General features: G+C 40.2%; 1 protein-coding gene across 1 annotated transcript; it reads right to left on the reverse strand.

Moving 5' to 3' along the window:
- Positions 1–1,226: 1,226 nt before the first annotated feature.
- Positions 1,227–19,016, reverse strand: hyou1 (hypoxia up-regulated 1). Its single transcript, XM_079567022.1, has 24 exons — positions 18,854–19,016; positions 18,026–18,101; positions 17,857–17,950; positions 15,782–15,860; positions 15,557–15,711; positions 15,411–15,487; positions 15,145–15,326; positions 14,953–15,068; positions 14,116–14,302; positions 13,910–14,044; positions 12,725–12,807; positions 12,527–12,659; positions 12,271–12,455; positions 10,441–10,579; positions 10,231–10,288; positions 9,010–9,086; positions 8,776–8,931; positions 8,533–8,699; positions 8,362–8,449; positions 6,587–6,843; positions 6,424–6,508; positions 4,603–4,870; positions 4,433–4,537; positions 1,227–1,798 (listed from the first exon to the last, which is right to left on the reverse strand). The coding sequence occupies exons 2-24, from the start codon at positions 18,096–18,098 to the stop codon at positions 1,746–1,748; spliced, it is 2,952 nt and encodes a 983-aa protein (XP_079423148.1). The 5' UTR covers positions 18,099–18,101; positions 18,854–19,016; the 3' UTR covers positions 1,227–1,745.
- Between the last annotated feature and the right edge of the window lie 1,708 nt (positions 19,017–20,724).

The raw sequence follows: 20,724 nt of genomic DNA on the forward strand, positions 1-20,724 counted from the left end.
CGCAAACAACGGGGTTCGATATCGGCCAGAACCAAACGCTTGAGGTAAAAACTGGACATCGACGCCTCCGTCAACATTCAGCAGCTGGTGAGACCGTTCAATGTCAGGGAAGGCATGTAAATGATGCAAACAAAAAAATAAAGGTTTAACTACAGCACTTTTTCTGCTGATTAGACGTTTATGAAGTACAGCTGCACAATATGTGGCACTTTGAACTCGCAGCAAGAACTTCCCGGGTTCGATTCCTTAATATATCGCATAATTATTGTTGTATTAGTTGACGCACTATCCATAAATTACTTCCATCTGACTGAGATTTACACTTTTCTTCGACAATCTCAAACATAAATGCATAATGTCTTCAAAATATACAAACGATCACTTTAAATCACAATTTTTTTCTACCAAATTTAGTTCCATTTTGGCCTTGTTTTGGTCGCAAGTCTTTAACACATTTTGTATGACTTTAAATTAACAATTAGTGCTTAAACGGTTTCGTAAAGTATTTCATAAAGACTTCTCGTTGCTTGGAATTTTCTCTCACATTGTGCGAACTGAAACCACATTAAGAAGTGCTGTAAAGGGGAAATTAAATCGACGAGTAAAAGGGAACACATGCCTTTCAGTTTTCTTTGTTGTTATGGCGGCCATTTTGAATACCGAAGTAGCATTATGCAGCGCTACAACATGACAACTGATTGACCGCGGCATTTTAATCATTGCTCAAAAAGAGAACAGTAAAAACACATTTATGTGAGGAAACCAGTGAGTCAGTGTTTAAGCTGCTCAAGACGTTAGCATGCTACCGGTTAGCACTTAGCTTCAACAGCTCAGCTCCACAAACATCTAGCCTTGGATACAACATGTGGCAGAGGTCGGAGCTGAGCTGTTACTGTAGTATTTCCTCAGTGTTCATAGATTTGAGCCACAAGTGTGTTAATCGTGTTGAAGCCATTGACAGTCGCTAACCGGTAGCATGCTAACATCTTGAGCTGCTTAAACACTGACTCATAAAAGCTTTCTCTGTGATTTTTACAGTTTGACATGTCAACAGAGTCTCAGTCGGTTTCCTCTTTGATGGGTTAATTTAGTGTGAGGAGTGAAGCAGATCTTTATCCTGCTATAACTCGACGGACAGAGCTGAGACGAGTTGTTTTTCATTTTCATCCGGAGTAGAGACATTGCTACATGTTGAAGTACTGCATAATTCTACTTCGGTATTCAAAATGGCCGCAGGAGCTATGTGTGATGTCATTGGAAACGCATGGATAGGTAGGCCAGTAGAAATGTGACTTTTATATTTCCTTTCCTAGAATTCAGTTGATCATTATTTCCTAAACATTTGCATCACAGTTAAAAGCTACGTGATTTACCAAATTCAATTCATATCTCGGCGTTTTGTCGTTTCCAAAACAAAGATTTACGCTTCTCTCAGAGCAGAGCACTTTCAAATATCCATCGAGTTGCAGTTGTCGGGACAGTTCTAAGTAATAAATGTCCAGTGTCCTTAGCATAGAAATAAACAATAAAAAAAAACGCAGTGTTGAAGTAAACGGTTATCTAGTCTGGGAAGTGTGTTGCGTCCAGAATGTCGAGTGGTGTCCGACCTTTTTCCAGCAGGTTTCAAGAAGTTCATTTTCTTTCCAAGGAACAAAGCGACAAATGAACATAACGGAAACACAAAGGGGAGCATCAACATTGTCAATAAATAGTGAAATTTCTTCTGTTTTTTTCTATTCCAGCTGTTATAACTCGTCATTTTTGTGGGCGCTTTCAGTCTCGGGCTTTTCTGTCGTCTCTGAAAATAGAAGGGGAGAAGATTAAATTACATTGAACACTCCATTATGGCACGAAGCTGGACCTTCTGTTCACAAAGAAAGCATAAAACACCATTAGCATTTTCATGTATAATTAGGTTATTGAAGATTACACTGAACATTGGACAAACTGCATCAAAAACGAAAGTAACAAGCGACTAAAAAGTAGTATTTTAAAGTAGTTGATTTATAAATGGAAGCGTTATCTTTACTATTGGGAACATGCAGAAAAAAACGATCAGACATCAGTTTGATAATCACTTTAATTGCACTTAAATAGTTATTCCTTAAGCTAATTACAAAAAACATAGTTCATTACAAAGGCATTATTTATTTAAATCTGAAACCATAACCATTATTTTTAGTAGATACCTGATGTGCACTCACACCTACAGGGTCAGAGGTCACCAGCTTCAAGAATGAGCAAAGTTGTATATCATGATTTTGTTTTATCACACTGTGATTGGTTAAATCTGCCTGTCACTAACTCAGATGATGAGCGGTGACCAATACTGCACGAGGAGCTGCTTTAACCACTTAACCGAGCACATTTTCTCCAGTTTGGCATTACCCAAATCTAAAATCTTAAAACAAAAACATAAAACATGCCGGAAAAGCAACAAAAGTGACATAAAACGTAGTGAAAACATGACAAAAAAACAAACAAAAAAAAGGACAAAAACGCTTCAAAATCGTGACAAAAAAGTGACAATAACTGACAACAAAAGAGACAAAAACATGCTTCAGAAATGTGACAAAAAAGCTACCATCACTTTTGTAGGTCTTAGCTTTCAAATGAGGCATTACACTGTTGCTCTCCAGTCGAGAAGCTTTCAGATTTTGGGTAAAGCCGAACTGGAGAAAACACGCTCAGTTAAGAAGAGTACAGAGAACAGAACCTAAAATGATTTCATGGTCACAGACTATAATACCATTTTAATAATGTTATACACTGCAAAAAGTAATTAATTATATTACTTTGGATATAATTTGAGCATAATAATACAAATTTAAGTTGTTTTTACTAGTCAAGATGTAGCATTTGACCTAGATTGTTTCACTTGTTTCTGACTGTCATTTTCTTTGCCAAAGGGGTCGTTTTACTTTATTTGATGTGAGATTACCTTAGATGCAGAAATGTCATCAAACAAGCAAAGTAAACTTGGTCAGATTAGGAAAAAAAAATTGTGAAAACATTTCCTCAATTCAAGTCATTTAAGCCGATGCTTGATATTACTTTTTGTAGTGTGCTGCACACACTGGATGAATATAAGCCACACGGACACATATAATGCGTCTGTTCTGTTTCCAAAAGCTCCTTTTTGTATCGGCCACAACCTAAAACACTGGTGTCAGACAAGATGATGATTTCTTTGAGATTCTTCAGCTCTATGCGATAGTTATATTTCAGTGTATAACTATCAAATCAGATTATTAGGTTGTATATAAATCAGCAACCTTCAGTTCTATTTATAATTTGTTGATTCCCATAAATCCCTAGTCTTACATGATTTACAGCAATGGCATTTGTAAAAAGTGGTGCTTTACTTTGGGCTACGATCAGAAGGTTCAGCCCTTGGCGTTTTGACGATGAAGCAGACGTCAGTTCCGGGGGCCAAATCCGGCCCTCTAGCACAAAACCTCTGGCCCCCAAGAAGAGTTTGAGAAATATTATATTTATGCGAAATAGAGCTCAAATACCTTAAAGTATAAGTGTAATACCGTAAATCCACTTCAAGAAAGTAATTAACTAGATTAGTTTAAAATTCTGAATTTGATCATCATAAGGCAAATTTGTGTTGTTTTGGCGAGTAAAGATGTCGTTGGACGTTTGACATTAGATCATTGAGATTATTGATTATTGATTTACTTGTTCTGGTAGGTTTCTGACTCATTTCTATACATTTAGTATTTATTTCAAGTAATTGTATTTGCCAATGGGGTAAGAACAAATATTGGTCTTATCCCTTGGCAGTTCTACTTTTTTATTTCAAGTAAGATTTACCTTAGAACTAGTCTGAAATTCTCGAAAATCTCAAACTAGCAAAGTAAACTTGGTTGGATTAGGAAAAAAGTGAGTAAAAAACAAGATACGTTTCCTCAATTTAAGTAATTTAAGCCAATGCTTGTATTGTCAGAACAAGCCACTTGGTCATATTTAATGTAATGTATAATGTGGTTTTGAATCAATGACCAAACCGAAATAAACTGAAATATAAGGCATTTGCAGGAAATGGTTCGTTTCTTTGGGCTACAATGGTGAGGGCCTTGGTGTCTTGGCGATGATAGAAATCGGCCCTCCACAATGCAAACTTCCCCACCCCTGCTCTAGAGGTTGTTTTAAACACAGCAGCTGCGTCTTAACCCCCACCCCCTCGTCACCTCCTGCAGGGACCAGAAACCCAGCTGCAAACCGGGCTTAGAGAAGTAATTTTGTGGCTGTAGGTGTGAGTCCAGCCCCTCTCATCTATCGGCATCACTGTGACGCAGCAGTTTCCCACACAAACTAATCTGTTCATGTGCCGTTTCAGTCCATTATCACACAGTCAAATAAAACACTGTCCAGAGCCGGGACTAGAGCTCCCCGGCATCATCGGGATGTGGATTAGACCGACCTGTTTCCTCCGATGGCTGCGATTGGTTTTCCGAGTCGCTTTGCGCGCCGTTGTCCTCAGTGGGCGGGGCCTCGCCGGGTTGCGCCTCCTCTGGGTTTTCTGCATCTGGATAATCACGCTCCGTCAGTAAAGACTGTTTATCTCGATCTTTCAAAGGAACAAACACTCACCTGCGGCCTGGTCTGAGCTCTCGTCAGCCGGGGGAATGACGTTCTCCTCCGTGCTGTTTGCCTTGCCGCCCTTATCGGAGCTCGTGCTGTTTGTGCTGTTCTTGGCCTTGGGTTTTGTCTTAGGCTTTGCAAACTTCGCCTTGTTCAGCAGGTAGTTGACTTCCCTGTCCAGCAGAGCCAGTTTGGAATCGATATCTTTGGATAACAAGACGGGACGCTCTTTAGGCGAGCGCTTCCCCTGCTCCGTTAAGGTTTCATTCTTCCATGTCTGTGAAGAGGTAAAGAAAGAGTCAAAATATAAAATACAACCCGTCTATTACAAGTTTCACAGCTGATCTCCATGGCAACGCACCATACAGATGGATAACAGCTTTCCATGGGCTTTAAAGGGGGGGTATTATGCAAAATCGACTTTTTCAAGCTTTACATCATGTTATTATGTCATTCCCTCATTAAAAACATGCCTGAAGTGTTGCCTTGGCACATTCACGTATTTTTGAGTAATCTGTAAAAACTCTGATGGCAGCCATTTTAGGGATAGCTTTGCCTGAGTCCTCCTAGGAACGCCCCCACCTCCTGGAGACGCCTCCGAGCTTTCGTCACCAGCCGAGTAACCAATCACTGCTCCTCAGCGGAACCCCCTCCCCACTGATGCCACAGACAGCGTGTGGAGGGGGCGTGTCCGAAAGGGTCAGAGGTTCTTAAAGAGACAGAGGCCTATTTCAAGACATTCACTACAGCCATTTTGAAAGAGCAATTTTATACAAGGCAGTTATTCTAATTTACTGCATTTACAGACCAACAGAAGGTTTGGTCATCATTGTAGTGTGATATAGACTGGTGCCATGTGATTGAAAAAAGCATAATACCCCCTCTTTAAGAAACTCTAGAAGGTTCTCGAAAAAAGTGTTGCTGTGTTTCCATTTTTTTTTGTTCAGAGAATGTTTGTTGCGTTTTCACTCATGTTTTTGTTGCTATGTTGCCACTTTTTTCAAGAGGCTTTTAGACCCGTGTAAAGCCAAACTGGAGAAAATGTGCTCAGTTCAGTGGGGTTTAAGAGGTTAATATGTCAACATTTTGTGCTGTGGTTGAAGTGTTTCCTGTTACCTCTCTGTGTCAGTAAAGGCAGGATAGATAAGCAGTAGCTTTCTGCTCAGGTTTAGTTAATTACTATATAATATAAATATTTGGAGATATCTGGGTTTTACTTTGGGCCACGATTGGGAGGTTTGGCCCCTGATCTTTGGATAAGGAAGAATATCGGCCCATCACAAGGCCTATCCCTGCTTTCCCTTCTTTAAAAAAAAGTGTCAAAATAGCAACAAAAATGAGGGTGAAAATACAACAACAGAAGAGCGACAACAATGTGACGGAATGTGGAAAAAAAAGCCCCCCCCCCCAAAAAAAGAGCAACAAAAAGCATGAAATGAAAAAGTGACTTACCTTTTTTTGTGTGTTTCGTATTTTTGTCGTGTTCATGTCTTGTTGCTTTTTTATCGTGTTTGTCACTTTTCTTGTGTTATTGTTGCTTTTCTGGCATGTTTTTGTCACTTATGTTGACACTTTTAGATTTGTGTAAAACCAAACTGGAGAAAATGTACTCAGATCAGGTGGAGTTTAAGAGGTCAATATGTTGCAACATTTTGTGCTGTGGTGTAAGTATTTCCTGTTATCTCTGTGTTAGTAAAGGCAGTCTAGTTAAGCAGTAGCTTTGTGGTTTCTGTGTCAGGTTCAGTTGGACATCATTTGCCTTAGAAACATGGCGTCAGGTGGTGTTTTTGTCATGTGACTCACAAATATGCATTATACGAGTGCACCTACAGCGGTTTCATTGAGGACTTTTTCCAAGGCGTTCAGCTCCACTTCAGTAAATATCTGGTCATCCTCAGGGATCAGTCTGGCACCTCTGCTCGAAAACAACAACAAAAAAAACTAATCACTCAACATTTTCTTATTTTAGAAGTGGCTAAGACTCGACGCTCACCTCAGGAAATAGCTGGACGTATTGATCATGCTTTCCAAGGCAGACAGGCGCTCGGGCCACTTCCTGCGCTCATCCACCCTGAAGAACATCTCTTTGCACAGGCTCTTGAGCTCCGACAGCTTCCCTCGCAGCTCCTTAGTGGTGGCCGAGTATCCGTCCTCGTCCATCCACTCGGACGCCTCCCTCAGTTTGGCCGAGATCTGCTCCTGCTCCTCGTCGGACAACACCAGCAGATAATCTTCCTGGTACATCTTGTCCTGAACATTTGGTGCATGAGGACAGGAGGGTCATTTTTATGTGCAAAAGTGGAGCAGTCAGATCCATCATTTACATATTAGTTTTGCAGCCCTAATAATGTAACACAAATGAATAAAATTGGGTGTAATATGCCCACAAGTAGCATACAGTATTTTCCAGTTTGCACTCCCCATTTAGCACCTGCCATGATAAATGACTCCCTTTTAGGGCTGGGCGATATTGACAGAAATTCATGTCTCAATATTTTTGGGGGACTTTCTCGAGAACGATGATTAAGCAATAATTTTGCAAAGCATCAGCAATATGCAAACATCTGAAATTACATCGTTTTGTCGCTCAAAAAGATAATTACCCTGAACAGACTACAAAATGACTAACGCCAGACTAAAATCACAAGTGATATTCAGTCTGAGGACAACCAATTAATTTTCTCGTAGGAGAGGTGTGGTTATTGATCGTCCATAGCAGTTTATTGAGCGCTACGAATGTTTATCATATGTGTCTGCACGTAGCCATAGTCAATCGTATCAGATGACCTATGACGTACCCTCTGTAAACCTTCGAGCTAAACTATTTAGAACACGGTCTAACGGTTGATCAAAAGGTGGCATAGAGTGGCATATGTCGAACAGCGCATCATCGTCTCGCCGTCCCTCCTCGTTCTGTGATTGGTTCCCAAATCCATGAGAAAATTTCGGCCATGGTCCCCAGACTGTTGTGCAGTTGGAAATGATTCGAGCGCTCACAGCAGTCAGGCTACAAAATTACACCAATTTTGCCCCTATTATTTCCCCAAATTTGCCATTTGTTTTAACTTTTTTCCACATTTCTTGACAGTGAAGATGAACTTGCTGTTCTAATTTTGCATACCTTTCAAACAGCTATTTGAATATTGGGAAGATAATATAGGCATAATATTTATTTGGACTTTACATTAATTATTTGATTAACCTCTTACACCCTGCCTTAACCGAACGCATTTTCTCCAGTTCAGCTTTATCTAAAAGCTTCTCAACAGGAGAGTTCACAGCCTATAGGCCAGTGTAACGCCTCATTTGAAAGCTAAGACCTACAAAATCATCAAAAAGGATATTTTTCCTTGCATAGTCATCATTGCTTTTGTTTCTCATGTTTTTGTTGGTCTTTTGTCACTTTATTGTTGCGTTTTGAGATTTTTTTCAAGAAGCCTTTACATTTGGGTAAAGCCAAACTGGAGAAAAGGCTCGCAGTTCAGGTGGGGGGGTTAAGGGTTTAACTGTTTTAAGGTTTGGTGCACCCATGCGACGTAACACTTTGTAATATTGGTCAATACAAAATCAGTGTCACAGTTTAATAGAACCTATGATAAGCTTGAATTCACAGCCAAAGAAACGTCTGTGCTTTGTTTGTGGGAGAAGCTTCATGAAGCAGAGAATATGAATAATTATGTTTGAAAACAATCATGTAAAGTTGACCAAATTAATTTTAGAATTACATGGAGTTAAATGGATACAGAAGCACAAAAATAAAGTTCTTACCTGCGTCTCAAAAATAAAAGCTTCAAGATTATTCAGCGTTCTCTCTCGTTCCTGTTTGGCCAAATCTCTGTCAGTCAGATCTTTAAGTCTGGAGGTTAAACAAAACATTCAGGCAAAGCAATCATTTTAATATGCAGCGTTTTGAAGCGGCTGTGGAAGCGAGGGCTTTACTTCTTTTTGGAAGAGGCGACATCATCAGCGGTTTGATCCAAGATGTCGTGAATGACCAGTTCAACAGCGATTTCATCAGAAATTTTACTCTTCTTCTGTGGTTTGGCTATCGTCTCAGGTTCTTTATCAGCGTCAGTGTTCTCAGACTTCTCAGCATCTTTCTCCTCCTGCGGCAAACACAGAATCACCACAATCAGCATCACGTTTCACCAGCTGTGCCCGTGATCCGAGTCCGTGCTTTACCTTGGCCTCAGTCTTTGTGCCGGTCTCCTCTGTGCTCTCTTTCTCAAGATCGATCTTCTCCGACTGCTCCTGTTGATCCACATCCTCCTTCTGTTCCTCATTGGTCTCCTGCTCCTTTTCTTCCTTCCCGGGTTCAGGAGGAACTTCCTCTTCGTCCTAAACAAAACATCAACATGAAATCACTTTATTAACTTCAAAAAAGGACGATTTGTGCTCCTAAAAATGTGCAATTACCTGGACAGGCTCGGTTACGTTGGAAGCAGGTTCTGTAGATCCACCGCCAAACAAGGTGGAAATGGTGTGTCCCAGCTCTGAGTAAAAGATAAATTGAATAAATACATTTTATAGACATGTGGGTATTGTGGGTATTGTGCTTTTTGCAGTCACATCTTTACAACTATCTTATACTCTGTTAGTGCAATATTTATCTAAAACTGCTATACACAAAATATCCACTTCACTTTCTGATTTTCAAGAGATCTCCCCAAGGCCTTCCCTGATCCCTCTCCTTGCCCCCCTGTGAGCTGTAGGGAAGCTATGGTGAGTGTGTTTGCTCCGTGATGAAATGAGAGATCGAGAGGTGAAGAAAGCATTTCACGTACGACTTCAGGAGGAGCTTATGGGAACAAGAGGAGCTGTTTGAGAGCCATCGCCGTGCTGTTAAGAATGGCCACTGGAGAAGATCTAAAGATTACCCAATGATGCGCTAGCGGCTCAAACACAGCTCAGGGAATGTTTTTGATGAGGAGAAAACAACGTAACATGGTAAAAAGCGCAAAAAAAATTATATGGAATAATCCCCCCCCCTTTTAATGATGATTTGTGCGTATAAAAAGTTTATACAAGCAGAAGCAAGTCAAATCTAATGCTTTTTAAAACCATTTTTAATGCCCAAATACAATCTTCCAAATATTCCTAAAATTCGCAAACATTTCATCAAACAGGAAAAAGAATTTTACAAAGTGAAAAATGTGGTCATGTGTGGACATGTGGTCAATTTCAGCCAAAAATGCTACTGTTTTAGTATTATACAGTGACTTATACAGTTAAAACTGTTGAGCAATGTCAAAATGTTCCAATAAATTTAGATTTAATGCTTTTTAATGACATTTAAGGCCTTGATTTTGGTAAAATATAGTTATTGACTTTTAATACCCCGAGTATAAAAAAACAAACAAACACCTTTTACATAGAGCAGGGCTGGGCAAACTAAGGCCCTGGGTCAAACGTGACCCACCTCGTCCTTCAATCTATTTTGTTGCCTTTGTAAGGGGTTTAAGCAATTACAGTCTGTTTGAGAGCTGTCCTTGTTTGAAACTGCCCAATATGCAACTGGTTTGGCCCTCGTGGAAGTGAAAAAACAAATGTGCCACTCCCATTTAAACATTTGCCCAAATCTGTTATGGAGGATACTTACATTAATAGCTGATCACACAATAAACAAAATGAACCTACTTGTCAATGTGGATTCCTCTTCCTTCTCCTCCACAATGGTCTCAAACACTGACTCCACCTGTTGAGAACACAGTGCTCAATCTGCCAGATAATGTTGGCTTTCATATTTATAATGCCTTTATTTCTGGGAATTGTTTAGCTCAGTCCAAAGTCATACATTTGTAATTATTTTTAACATCTGTCATCAAAGACAAAAAGCTTTGAACTCACCCGATCCAGCAGCAGAACTCCACTCTCATCCATGTTGAAGTGGGCTTTGATTCCCTTGGACTCGGCGTCTGAATGCTTCAGAAAGCTGCCGCGAACTCCGGACAGTTTGACAGTGGTCAGGTTCCGAGAGCCAAACACGCTGGAGACATTACAACAACAGTCAGCATCGGTCTGCGTGGATCACACAGAGAGACTCCCTGGGGTTTTAGGGCTGCACAATATGAGGAATGAGTTGCGCTCATTGAAAACTGTCATGGATTTTGCTGTAACAATATTATTGCGATATTTTGTCAAACCAGTTCAACACAGTAAATGAATTTGCTTTTACATCAAATAGGTTCCTGTTGGCCAATGTAGGGTCAAGTCTACTTCCTGTCCACATTTTAACATAAATAAAAAAATTATTAATATCTAAAAAAAGAACAGAAGAAAACGTAAACATCAGGCCAGGCGTGTTTCATAAAACACATGGAAGTATTTTAACATTTGTTTGCGCCAAATTAACCTTAGCCTTTAGCTTCAAGGCTAAAGCACTTACAGTTATAAACACAGAGGTCTCCAAGTCCCAATCAGGGAGTTCCTGCTTATTTTACAAGGTCTGATGGGATCTGGCAGAGCAAAGGCGGGATGGCCTGCATTCTCTCGTCTGCATAGAGTCTATTGGGCGAAACAGGAACTGAAGAAATGCTTTATTGGAACTGAAACAGGACTAAAATTTAACTAGTAAAAAAACCTACCATAAAGACACACACAGATCTTGTGTGTTTGTGATACATTGTGACTTCTTACCATATTTATCTATTTGAATCTTTGGCCCAGTCAATGAAACTGATAAACTAAACTAATTAGGACAATGTATTTGAAACATATCAGATATAAATATGAGAAAATATCCTATAATGAAAACACAGACATTTCACTAACATGGAGATACAAGATTCTCCCCCAAAAGAAAACAAATGGATTTGTCTGGTTAGTTCAATGTTTCAGAGAGAACCCCTTAAGCTCTAAAGAGCCATATTTGGCTCCGCCCCCTTGTGTCTGCATCTCCGGGGCCATAACTTTCGCATACAAATACTGTCAGTCATATTTGTCACCTCTCCGTGTTCAGTGGACTCTCAGCAACACATTCATCCCCTCCAATTTCAAATCAACAGATCCTACCTCAAACAGCAAGCCACAATATGTCAATTTGTCATAATTGGTTGTACATATTTTGGTCAGTGACAAAAAAATGCTATTGTGTAATGTTTTGGGAAAAAATGGTGTTCATTTTGAGACAGGGAATACAATTTTGTGACCCGACATGTCCCTATGACTAAAATACTTAATTTCTGTTAAAAAAAAGTAAAAAATTATTATTATTTATTTTAATTTGGCACAATTTGGCACAGTTAGATTCCGCCTGGACTTTTTTTTTATAAAGCATGTATAACTTCAGTGTTTTGTTGACTACAGGGAGCACACATTATATTGATTATTTCCATTTCTGTTCTTATTTGCTACAGAACAGACAGAGAAAGAGCATTTTTAGGTGCAAATATGTGTTTTTCATTCAGGCGGAATTTTGATTTTTCTGTTTCAATCTAATTTTTACTAACAAACTGTAATTTTTTTTAAAATTATTTTTTACTAAATCAATAAGTCCCAAGGATAAAGTTTATTTTGGTACCAAGATTAGCCATCGACCCCTTGTAGAGGCTGAGTTAAACCCAAATAAACACATGTATAGCATTTTGGGGAAAAGGGCCCTAAACAAGAAAGGGTTAAGGCAATACTTAGCGATATAATCTATTGTGCAGCCCCATTGGTTCTTGTAGGAAAACATACCTCAGATCCTCCTCGGAGAGAAAACTCAGGTCCCCGTAGTTGACATCAAAAGTGAAGTCGTCAGTGTAGCGGTTAAACGTAATGACCTTGCGCTGGGGATACGGCGCCATCCTCTGGAACAGAATGCGCTTGTTGTGTTTAACCGTCTTGACGCCGTCTTCCTCGCTTTCACGGCTGAACTCCACCTGTGCGACAGCGGATACGTTTAGCACGAACATCTGCAAACACATCCCTAAACTAACAGTTCCTCTCCAACCTGAATGGGGAACACGGCGGCGTCTCTGATGAGGAAGGGCTTCACTTTGAAGGCTTTGCTGAGCGCAGCGGCCTGATACACGGCCCCCATGGCGGCCGCCTCATCCGCGTTTATGTTCTTCCCCAGCTCCTCCCTGGAAACAATTTAGGTTAAAACAATATTCTCCAAATGAAACTGGTTTATGTGGTGGACACGTACTTCCCCACAGCTTTGAGCAGCACTTCCTGAACTTTGGGCACACGGGTAGTTCCCCCGACTAAGATCACCTGCTCAATTTCATCCTACAAGAAGTGAAGACGTTAATAAAACAGAAGCGTTTGACAATGTATTTAAGGCGAGACACTACAGGTGAAATAAAATCAACTTAGAGATTTTAATCTGAAACCTTTGTTGTAGATCATGGGTGTCAAACTCATTTTAGGTCGTGGGCCGAAATTCAGCTCCCACTTAGAGATTATTTTTCCAATAAATGAATAATAATAAACTGTGATTTGGTCAAATCCCCAACTTGTCTGTAGCCTCAGTAATAACAACGGCTTACTCTTGTATTGCACTTTACAAGCCTGTGCCACAAGTTACTCAAAGTACAACATAGTAGCATAATGTGTTGTTCATATCCTGAGCTCTTATTATGTCAGTGCCCTCTGCTGGACACATGTGGAACGCTTTCCTTTTTTAAAAAATTTAATGCCCCCTAATGGCTAGAATGAGCATTCTGGTTATTCTTTAAAAATTCATAACTCCACAGAGGAATGGGCAAGAGACTTACTTTTTTTTTTCATACTCTGGAATTTATGCTCTACCGTATGTTTGACACCACCGCTGTAGATTATTGATCATATATGAAACAAAATGTATCGCAATTTCAATGTCATTTTATGCTTTCATATAAAAGCCATTCTATGCATGGCCAAAATTGCCAATAGTTTTAGGGACAAAATAAAAAAATGGATGGAGCGAGGTTAAAATGTATTTCTTGTGTAGTTTTAGAATTAGGATTAAATCAGGTTAGAAATTCTGCAAATGCGTCAGAATATTTCTGTCGTCTTTAGCCATGACGGTGTCTCATAAAGGAAATGGCCATACGTCGGATACAGCGTCATCTTGGTCGCCTTTCGTGTTAAAAGTGGATACCAAACCGGTCAATATTTGTGAATTAATACGTGTGGGAAAGACGAGGGATGTTGAACTTATTTCCTGGATATGTCTATATTTTACTAGCGGACAAAAAGTTATAAAATAAGCATCGCAAAGGGGGTGACTTTAGGTCTTTTTTTTACTCTGACAAGGGAAAAAACAAGCCTAAAATCTCAACATTGACCACAAATATCTCTGTTTTCACCTGCCGTGTCTCGCCTAAAGTTTTAAAATCCAGTTGTTTACCATTGTCATCTCTGCACTGGTGAGCGCGTCCTGCACCGGCTGAGACACTCTCTCAAACAGATCAGCACAAAGTTGTTCAAAGTCCACACGAGTCACTTTGGATTTGAAATCAATGTCATCCATCAAACCCTCGACCTGTTTGAACATGGGAACATTCAGAATGACCCTCGATACTTGTAAAACAACATAAAACCAACTCTGCGGACCTGAGCCATGAAGTCCACGTTGGCGCTGAGCACGGTTTTGAGTCTCTGCGCTTCTTTGAGCAGTTTGGCCATCGCCCTGTGGTTCTCCCTCACGTCTTTCTTGCTCTTCTTCTGTTCGTTGAAGAGTTTGGCCAAATGGTCACGCAGCCGCAGGTCCATCTCGAAGCCTCCCAGACCACGGTCGAAGCTGGGCACACACACATGAAAAGAAGGATTTTTAACAGATCTCTTTCAAAATCCAATGAACATGTAAAAGAGGGAGGATTCATTGTTATTTTTGTCCTAAATGTCCCGATAATGACACCTTAAAAAGCTGGGATTATGCTTTTTGCAGGTTTGGTAATAATCTCAAATACATCTTGATCACTAACACTTTATTGGTTAGAGCAGTGTTTTTAAACCACTGTAGATATTGTGCCTTGGGGAATTATCCAATTTCATCTAGCTGTTTTTTTTTGGTAACAAATTAATTATTATCTGCAAATGTGTGATCTGTGTTATCTAGTGATCGGCAGATAAACCATGTAATACTCTTCCATATCAGTAAGTGGCCCATTTCTTTGAGACGAGAGAATTAGTGATGCATGGATGCGGCAGGTGGCGGTGACAGTGGCATTGTACCGTGTTCCTATTCAAGACACTTTGATGAGAATGACTGCATATAGGCTACAGAGTTAAATTTTGTTCAGTCTCAAATGTACAGATGTCTGTACATTTGAGACTGAAGATTCTGTTCATTAATCAAAGCCGACAGTCGGGATTTGAACCACCAATCTTCCGATTATGATATGATCCGCTTGTCAATGAAACATAATCAGTGAAGACATTTGGACTCACCCAACACCTCGGATCTGCAGTTGTGGCTGAGTCCCAGCATCCTTGGTTTTTACGGTCTGATAGGTGACAATGGTCGCGGTTGTGCTTCCAGAGCCCATGTCATAAAACATGATATTCTGAAAGATATCAAGTCCCGCATTAGTCTAAAAGTTACACATCAAAACCAATGCGACTTATCCACATTAACGTTACCTTCGCATTGTTATCGATATCTTTCCTTCTGAAGACTCCGTAGTTGAGAGCCACCGCTGTGTTGTCGTTGATGAGCTGGAGGACTTTGAGCCCTGCGATCTGCGCCGCCTGCAGCACCGCCCTGCGCTCAGCCTGGTTAAAGAAGGCCGGGACGGTGATCACCACGTCTTTGATCGGTTGTTCTGTGGGATTTGTCCGACAAAAAAGGTTTTATTTTCTAATCCTTTCAAACAGGACCGTAGTTTCTGATCAACAACCAGACTCACCGGCAAAGTCTTGGGCCAAAACACGCGAGTAATTGAGCATCATTCCAAGCAACTCTTCAGGCGAATATTGCATATCACTGCAAACAAAAAGTACATTTAAAAAAAACTATGATTTTGCACTTAAAACACTAGATGAACACGCTTACTCTGAGTATTTAAAGTAAACTGTGCTGCGCTGCGGATCCTCTTGCAGTTGGTGCTCAGGGAAACGTTTCTGGTAGAGCGCCACATGTGGGTTGTTGAGCTTTTTACCGAGCAAGAGTTGGAGGTATCTGTAGACTGTTTTGGGATTTTTTACAGTCTGAAAAAAAAAACATTAGGAATAGAAATGTGCTTGTATTGATTGAATGTGAAATAAGAGGAGGCCATACCACTCCTAACGCGTTGTCACCAAAAAGTCTTTCGTTTTCCTTGAGGCACACAACAGCAGGGGTTTTCCTCCTCGACTCTCTGAGGGAAGAAATATGAACATTTGATCCGGACAAGCTCTTTATCAAGTTTTGCTTCAAGTTCCTTCACGTTTAGTGCATTAAAAGATTAACTAATACAGGCCCAGGAAGACTAGAAACCCTATGCTTGTAACCTAGAGCCAGGAATTTAATGGAAATCCTACAATAACAGTGACAGCAGCTTGTAATGTCATTCAGGTTAAGACTGGGCGATAAGACAATAAAAACTCAATTATGTTTAGATCCAATGTCATGTCGTGATTCGGTGCTTTTCTGTTTAATGAAGAAAAACTTTCTTGCTCCTCTGGTCAGTCTGAGACCAATACAGGCATGTCAATTCAACCAATTACAAAGAAGTGTGAGGATGCAGATGAAGCAGATAACTTCAGCTCCCTCTTAACACAACGAGTGCCGCGCTGTTTTGGGGATTTCGCTGTTGATTGCCAACAATCCAGACCATTTTTCATGATATTTGTAGCACCACAGAATATTCTGTGTTATAGCTATGGACACATGCTGTGGCTCGTTTGAAAGCTGAGACTCTGAGCTCTCCATGGGTGAAAACTGTTTAATTCTACGTGCCTTGTTTCCTGAGAAATCCAAAGCTAAACAGAGGCTAGCTTTTTTCTAGATTCGGAGATAACGGGGGGGTTTATGCAACTCTCTCCTTCCTGATTAACTCCTCTCTCTCCTCCTCTCTCCTCTCTGGATGGACACTAACGTTATGGGAAGAGGCAAATGCCTAAATATCCTGTATATACATGTTTTGAAACACCGCGTGTTGCCACAGATCGGTCACTTTTTATCGTGTGTGCATTGCCTGCCTGGTTCTCGGATTGAAGACTTAACCAGGATGTTTCTCAGTCGTCCTGGGACCGATTTGACCATTTAAAAACTCAGAGAAACATGAAAATCTCAACTGTTTTGATCTCTAAATGGGAAGCAGCTCTGCTTTGTCAAACTCGCCCCAGAGAGCGAGAGAGAAGTGTCGGCTTTACAGCTGTTTGCTATGCAACACCACGCCCCCTCGGACAAAAAAAAAAAAAAGGAAACTCAATAATATATATGAAATGTCCAGATCGAGACTTTTCACAAGTTTTTGATCATCATTTATTTCACTTCAGTTCATCACAGAGCTGCCAAAACCACACACAAGGTGTATTAGAGTGTCGAGTTTCGTAATAAATACATTTTAAAAAAGCAAAAACGATTTTGGCACTCAATGTGTTAAAGGCTAAAACTATTAAACAAGTACCAAATTAATCTTGTTAAATCAACATTGAGATCTTGGCTCTGTGGAAATTTTGACATGAATATTTTGAGACTTGAGCTAATTTATTTTAACCTCTTACCTCCCACTTTAACCGAGCGCATTTACAGTGCAGTTTGGTTTTACCCAAATCAAAAACTTCTCAACTGGAGCTAGAGTAACGCCTCAGTTGAAAGCTAAGACCTACAAAACCTGTTTTTTTGCGTTCCCTTCACATTTTTGTTATATTTATGTATTTTTTATATTCTTATATTTTTATTCTTTGACACTTATTTTAGCGTGTTTTAAATTGTGTTATTGTTGCTTTTCCGCCACGTTTTTGTCCCACTTTTGGAACTTTTTTGTGGCTCTTTTTCCTCACTTTTTAGTTGTATTTTCATCCTTGTTCTCGCCTCTGTTTTGCCGCTCTTTTCCAAGAAGCTTTTAGAGAAAATGTGCTCTGTTCAGGCGGGGGTTAAGAAGGTTAAGAAAGTTTTCGTGTTTTGATAGAATAAGTTAAAGATGCAAATCGGGTGCAAATCTGAACACAATGAATCCAAACGAGCTGCAGGAGCCCGTGCCACTTAAGAGATTTAGAGTCCTGAAAACTGATCCACTATGAGGCGCCGATGTGAAACAGTCTTTAGTCCCAAGTAAAGGGCAAGTAAAAGCCCCGTTGACCATCTGTATTCAACAAAAGCACATTTGAAGAGAACAGGGCCCGACACGAGCAGAAAGCAACACTCACTTGTTGAGGACAATCTCCATGGGTACACCAGGCTTCACGATCGCCATTTTCATCCATTCACTGCCCAGGTCAACAGACATTACAGCTACACCATCTATGGAAAAAAAAAGAAACAAATGTTCACCGTGGTCTATTTTATGTAGTTTTCATTGGTCAATGATGTAGTTACTGGTGTCGTGAGGCAAAAATGCCAAAGCGAGGCAGAGGAGGGATGCGACTGCAAGCTTCATTTTTCCCATCATGAGCTAAGAAAGGAAAAAACAACATGCACTTTATTATATTTCACAGTAATTTGTATTATACAATAGCACAATACATCAAATAACCAGTTTTAGATGGATCACACTGCGCTTATGGTGAATCTCTGACAGGAAATTGAATGATACAGTAGACTGACAAGCACCAAGTGATTTGAATATTAAGGAGTGGAGAAGAACAAGCTCACGGATATGAAAAGGTAATAGGAAACCACCCACCGGTCTCCATAAACACGTGGCCTTGGTGTCATATAATAGACTGGATATTATGAATGAACCATATGCTTTGAAAACCTGTCATGCAGGTGTACTGGCCATATTGATGCTTTCATTGATTTTGTGCTACGTTAATTGCAACACCTTGTTCTCCAAGACAGTGACGCATTGGAGGCACCGATTACAAAATGATCTTTTTCTCAAAATCGACAGGAAACACAAAGATAGATGGCTACTAGCAAAGTTCCTGTAGAAGATACCATTTTAACTTACAAGCTAATGCAATGCTAATGAAATCGTGTACATGCTAGGTTTTTCATTCAAGCACCACGCAACCCAAAGAAGAGATTAAACTCAGAATCCAGTGAGTTAACTTGAGGATAAAAGGTACAAAAGGCACAACAACACTGACAGCTACTGGAAGCTAGCTCACCCACATGAATGGGAAGCACGACTGACATCGTAAACTTACCTATCCTCTGTCACTTAGCATGCAAAAAGAGAATAATATCCGCAGCCTTCACCTTGCTTTTCAGGTGACCCGTCCCTGCTGTCCGATAGCAGCTTTAGGAACACGCTTGGTAGTTTTTTTTTGGTTCCCCTTATCACCGGCTTGCTGCTCTGTCTTGGGCCCAGGACGCGGCGTCACCTCATTGGATCCACTCAGACCGCGGCTCCGGCGAACAGCAGGTCAAGCTAACGGTTGTCCAAACCAGTAGCATCCGGTTAGCTACAGCCGTTAACGATAAAACTCATCGAAATGACCGAGAAACACCAACAATGGGAGCATAATAATAATAATAATAATAATAATAATAATAATAATAATAATAATAATAATAATAATAATAATAATAATAATAATAATAATAATAATAATAATAATCTCTGTGTGATACATCGTTCAGTACATTCGTCGATGCTACTTTTTTATTTTTTTTATTTTTTTTAAACTTTATTTATTTATTTATTTTACCTCATGAAAAACATTGTTAAAGCAGAAGTACCTGACTTTCCCCGCAACAAACTGACATTTTTTTCATTTGGCCCAAACTCGTTTCTAGCACTCACAATCCCTCCTGCATGTCTGAATTGTTCAAGCAAATTTTTTATATGCACGTTTCAGGCCCGCGCACAGCTTTAAGCAATGGAAAAGCGAAGAAGGGGGGACAGCCCGTAGACAAAAAAAATACCACTAATTTAGTTTCTACTTCTATCTTCTATCGCTCAATAAATAATTAGGTTAAGTAAGTTTAACAAGGTCTGTTTTTTGCCGTGTTTACAACTTACTCTGATGTGGAATAAACAAATTTACGTTTCAACAACAAAATGTCAGGTACCCCAAATCAGAGGAATAGTGTCAAAACCAGACTAAGAGAGACTTATCCATGCATTTGTCACTACTGTAATGGCCTGATCACTGGCCTCTCTGAGCTGACAGCTGCAGTATATCCAGAACCAGGAAATATTCACATTAGTCCAGTGCTCGGGTCTCTGCAGTGACTTCCTGTCGCTCAGAGAATAAGTCTTTTCATGGTTTAGAACCAAAGTACATATCTGACGTGTTAAAGCCGTATGAACCATCTCGGGCCCATTAGCCCGACGTCTCATTATTCCGAAAATGTCCCATTGAGTAGGGGTTGAAAAATAAAATTAGATTCAGGCAATAGTCCACTGACCTTAAGGTTGGGGCTAATGGTTATGGCTCTCTAATCCACAACACAACTGAGATAGAGATGCACCTCTGCTCAATGGTAAATTTTCGGAATCATGAGACGTAGGACTAATGGGTTGTCGTACCAAAGGCATGGCACCCCTGTTGGTTCCCAGAGTCAGGACTAAACACAGACTGTGTTTCAGCTTCATGCACCTGGAACAGTCTACATGAGGATGTGAGACAGGCCTAAACTCTGACAATGTTCAAATCCAGGTTGAAAACAGTTCTTTTTACCCGTGCATATGACAGGTGAAAGTATTTTATCTCCACTCTTGCCTTTTACTGTAATTATTTTTTATGTGGATGATTTATTGATTTTATGTATGAATTGTGCTCTACAATTAAACTTGCCTTGGTTTTATTTTGAAATGGGAATTTCCGCTGGTGACACGTGCCGACTTGACGTCAGTTTAGAAACGAGCAGCATGAGCTTGAGCGCTGCAGCCCGCCTCGCGCACCACGCACTGTGCTGTGATTGGTACACGTGCGGCACCGGCATGAGTCTCCTGGCTGCTCCCCATTGGTCCACGTGCAGCGGTGGGCGTTAATAAGATGTTCCAGGTGAGCAGCTCTTTATTTACACCAGAGTGGGCTGGTTTTATCTGGAAGTCTCTATGAAGACCTAGTGTAGCCTAATGCTGGTTTAGTGCATAAATTCACAGGCAACACCAGGATACA

The sequence above is a fragment of the Gobius niger genome (genome assembly GCF_951799975.1).
Source record: "Gobius niger genome assembly, chromosome: 11".
Taxonomy (NCBI): Eukaryota; Metazoa; Chordata; class Actinopteri; order Gobiiformes; family Gobiidae; genus Gobius; species Gobius niger.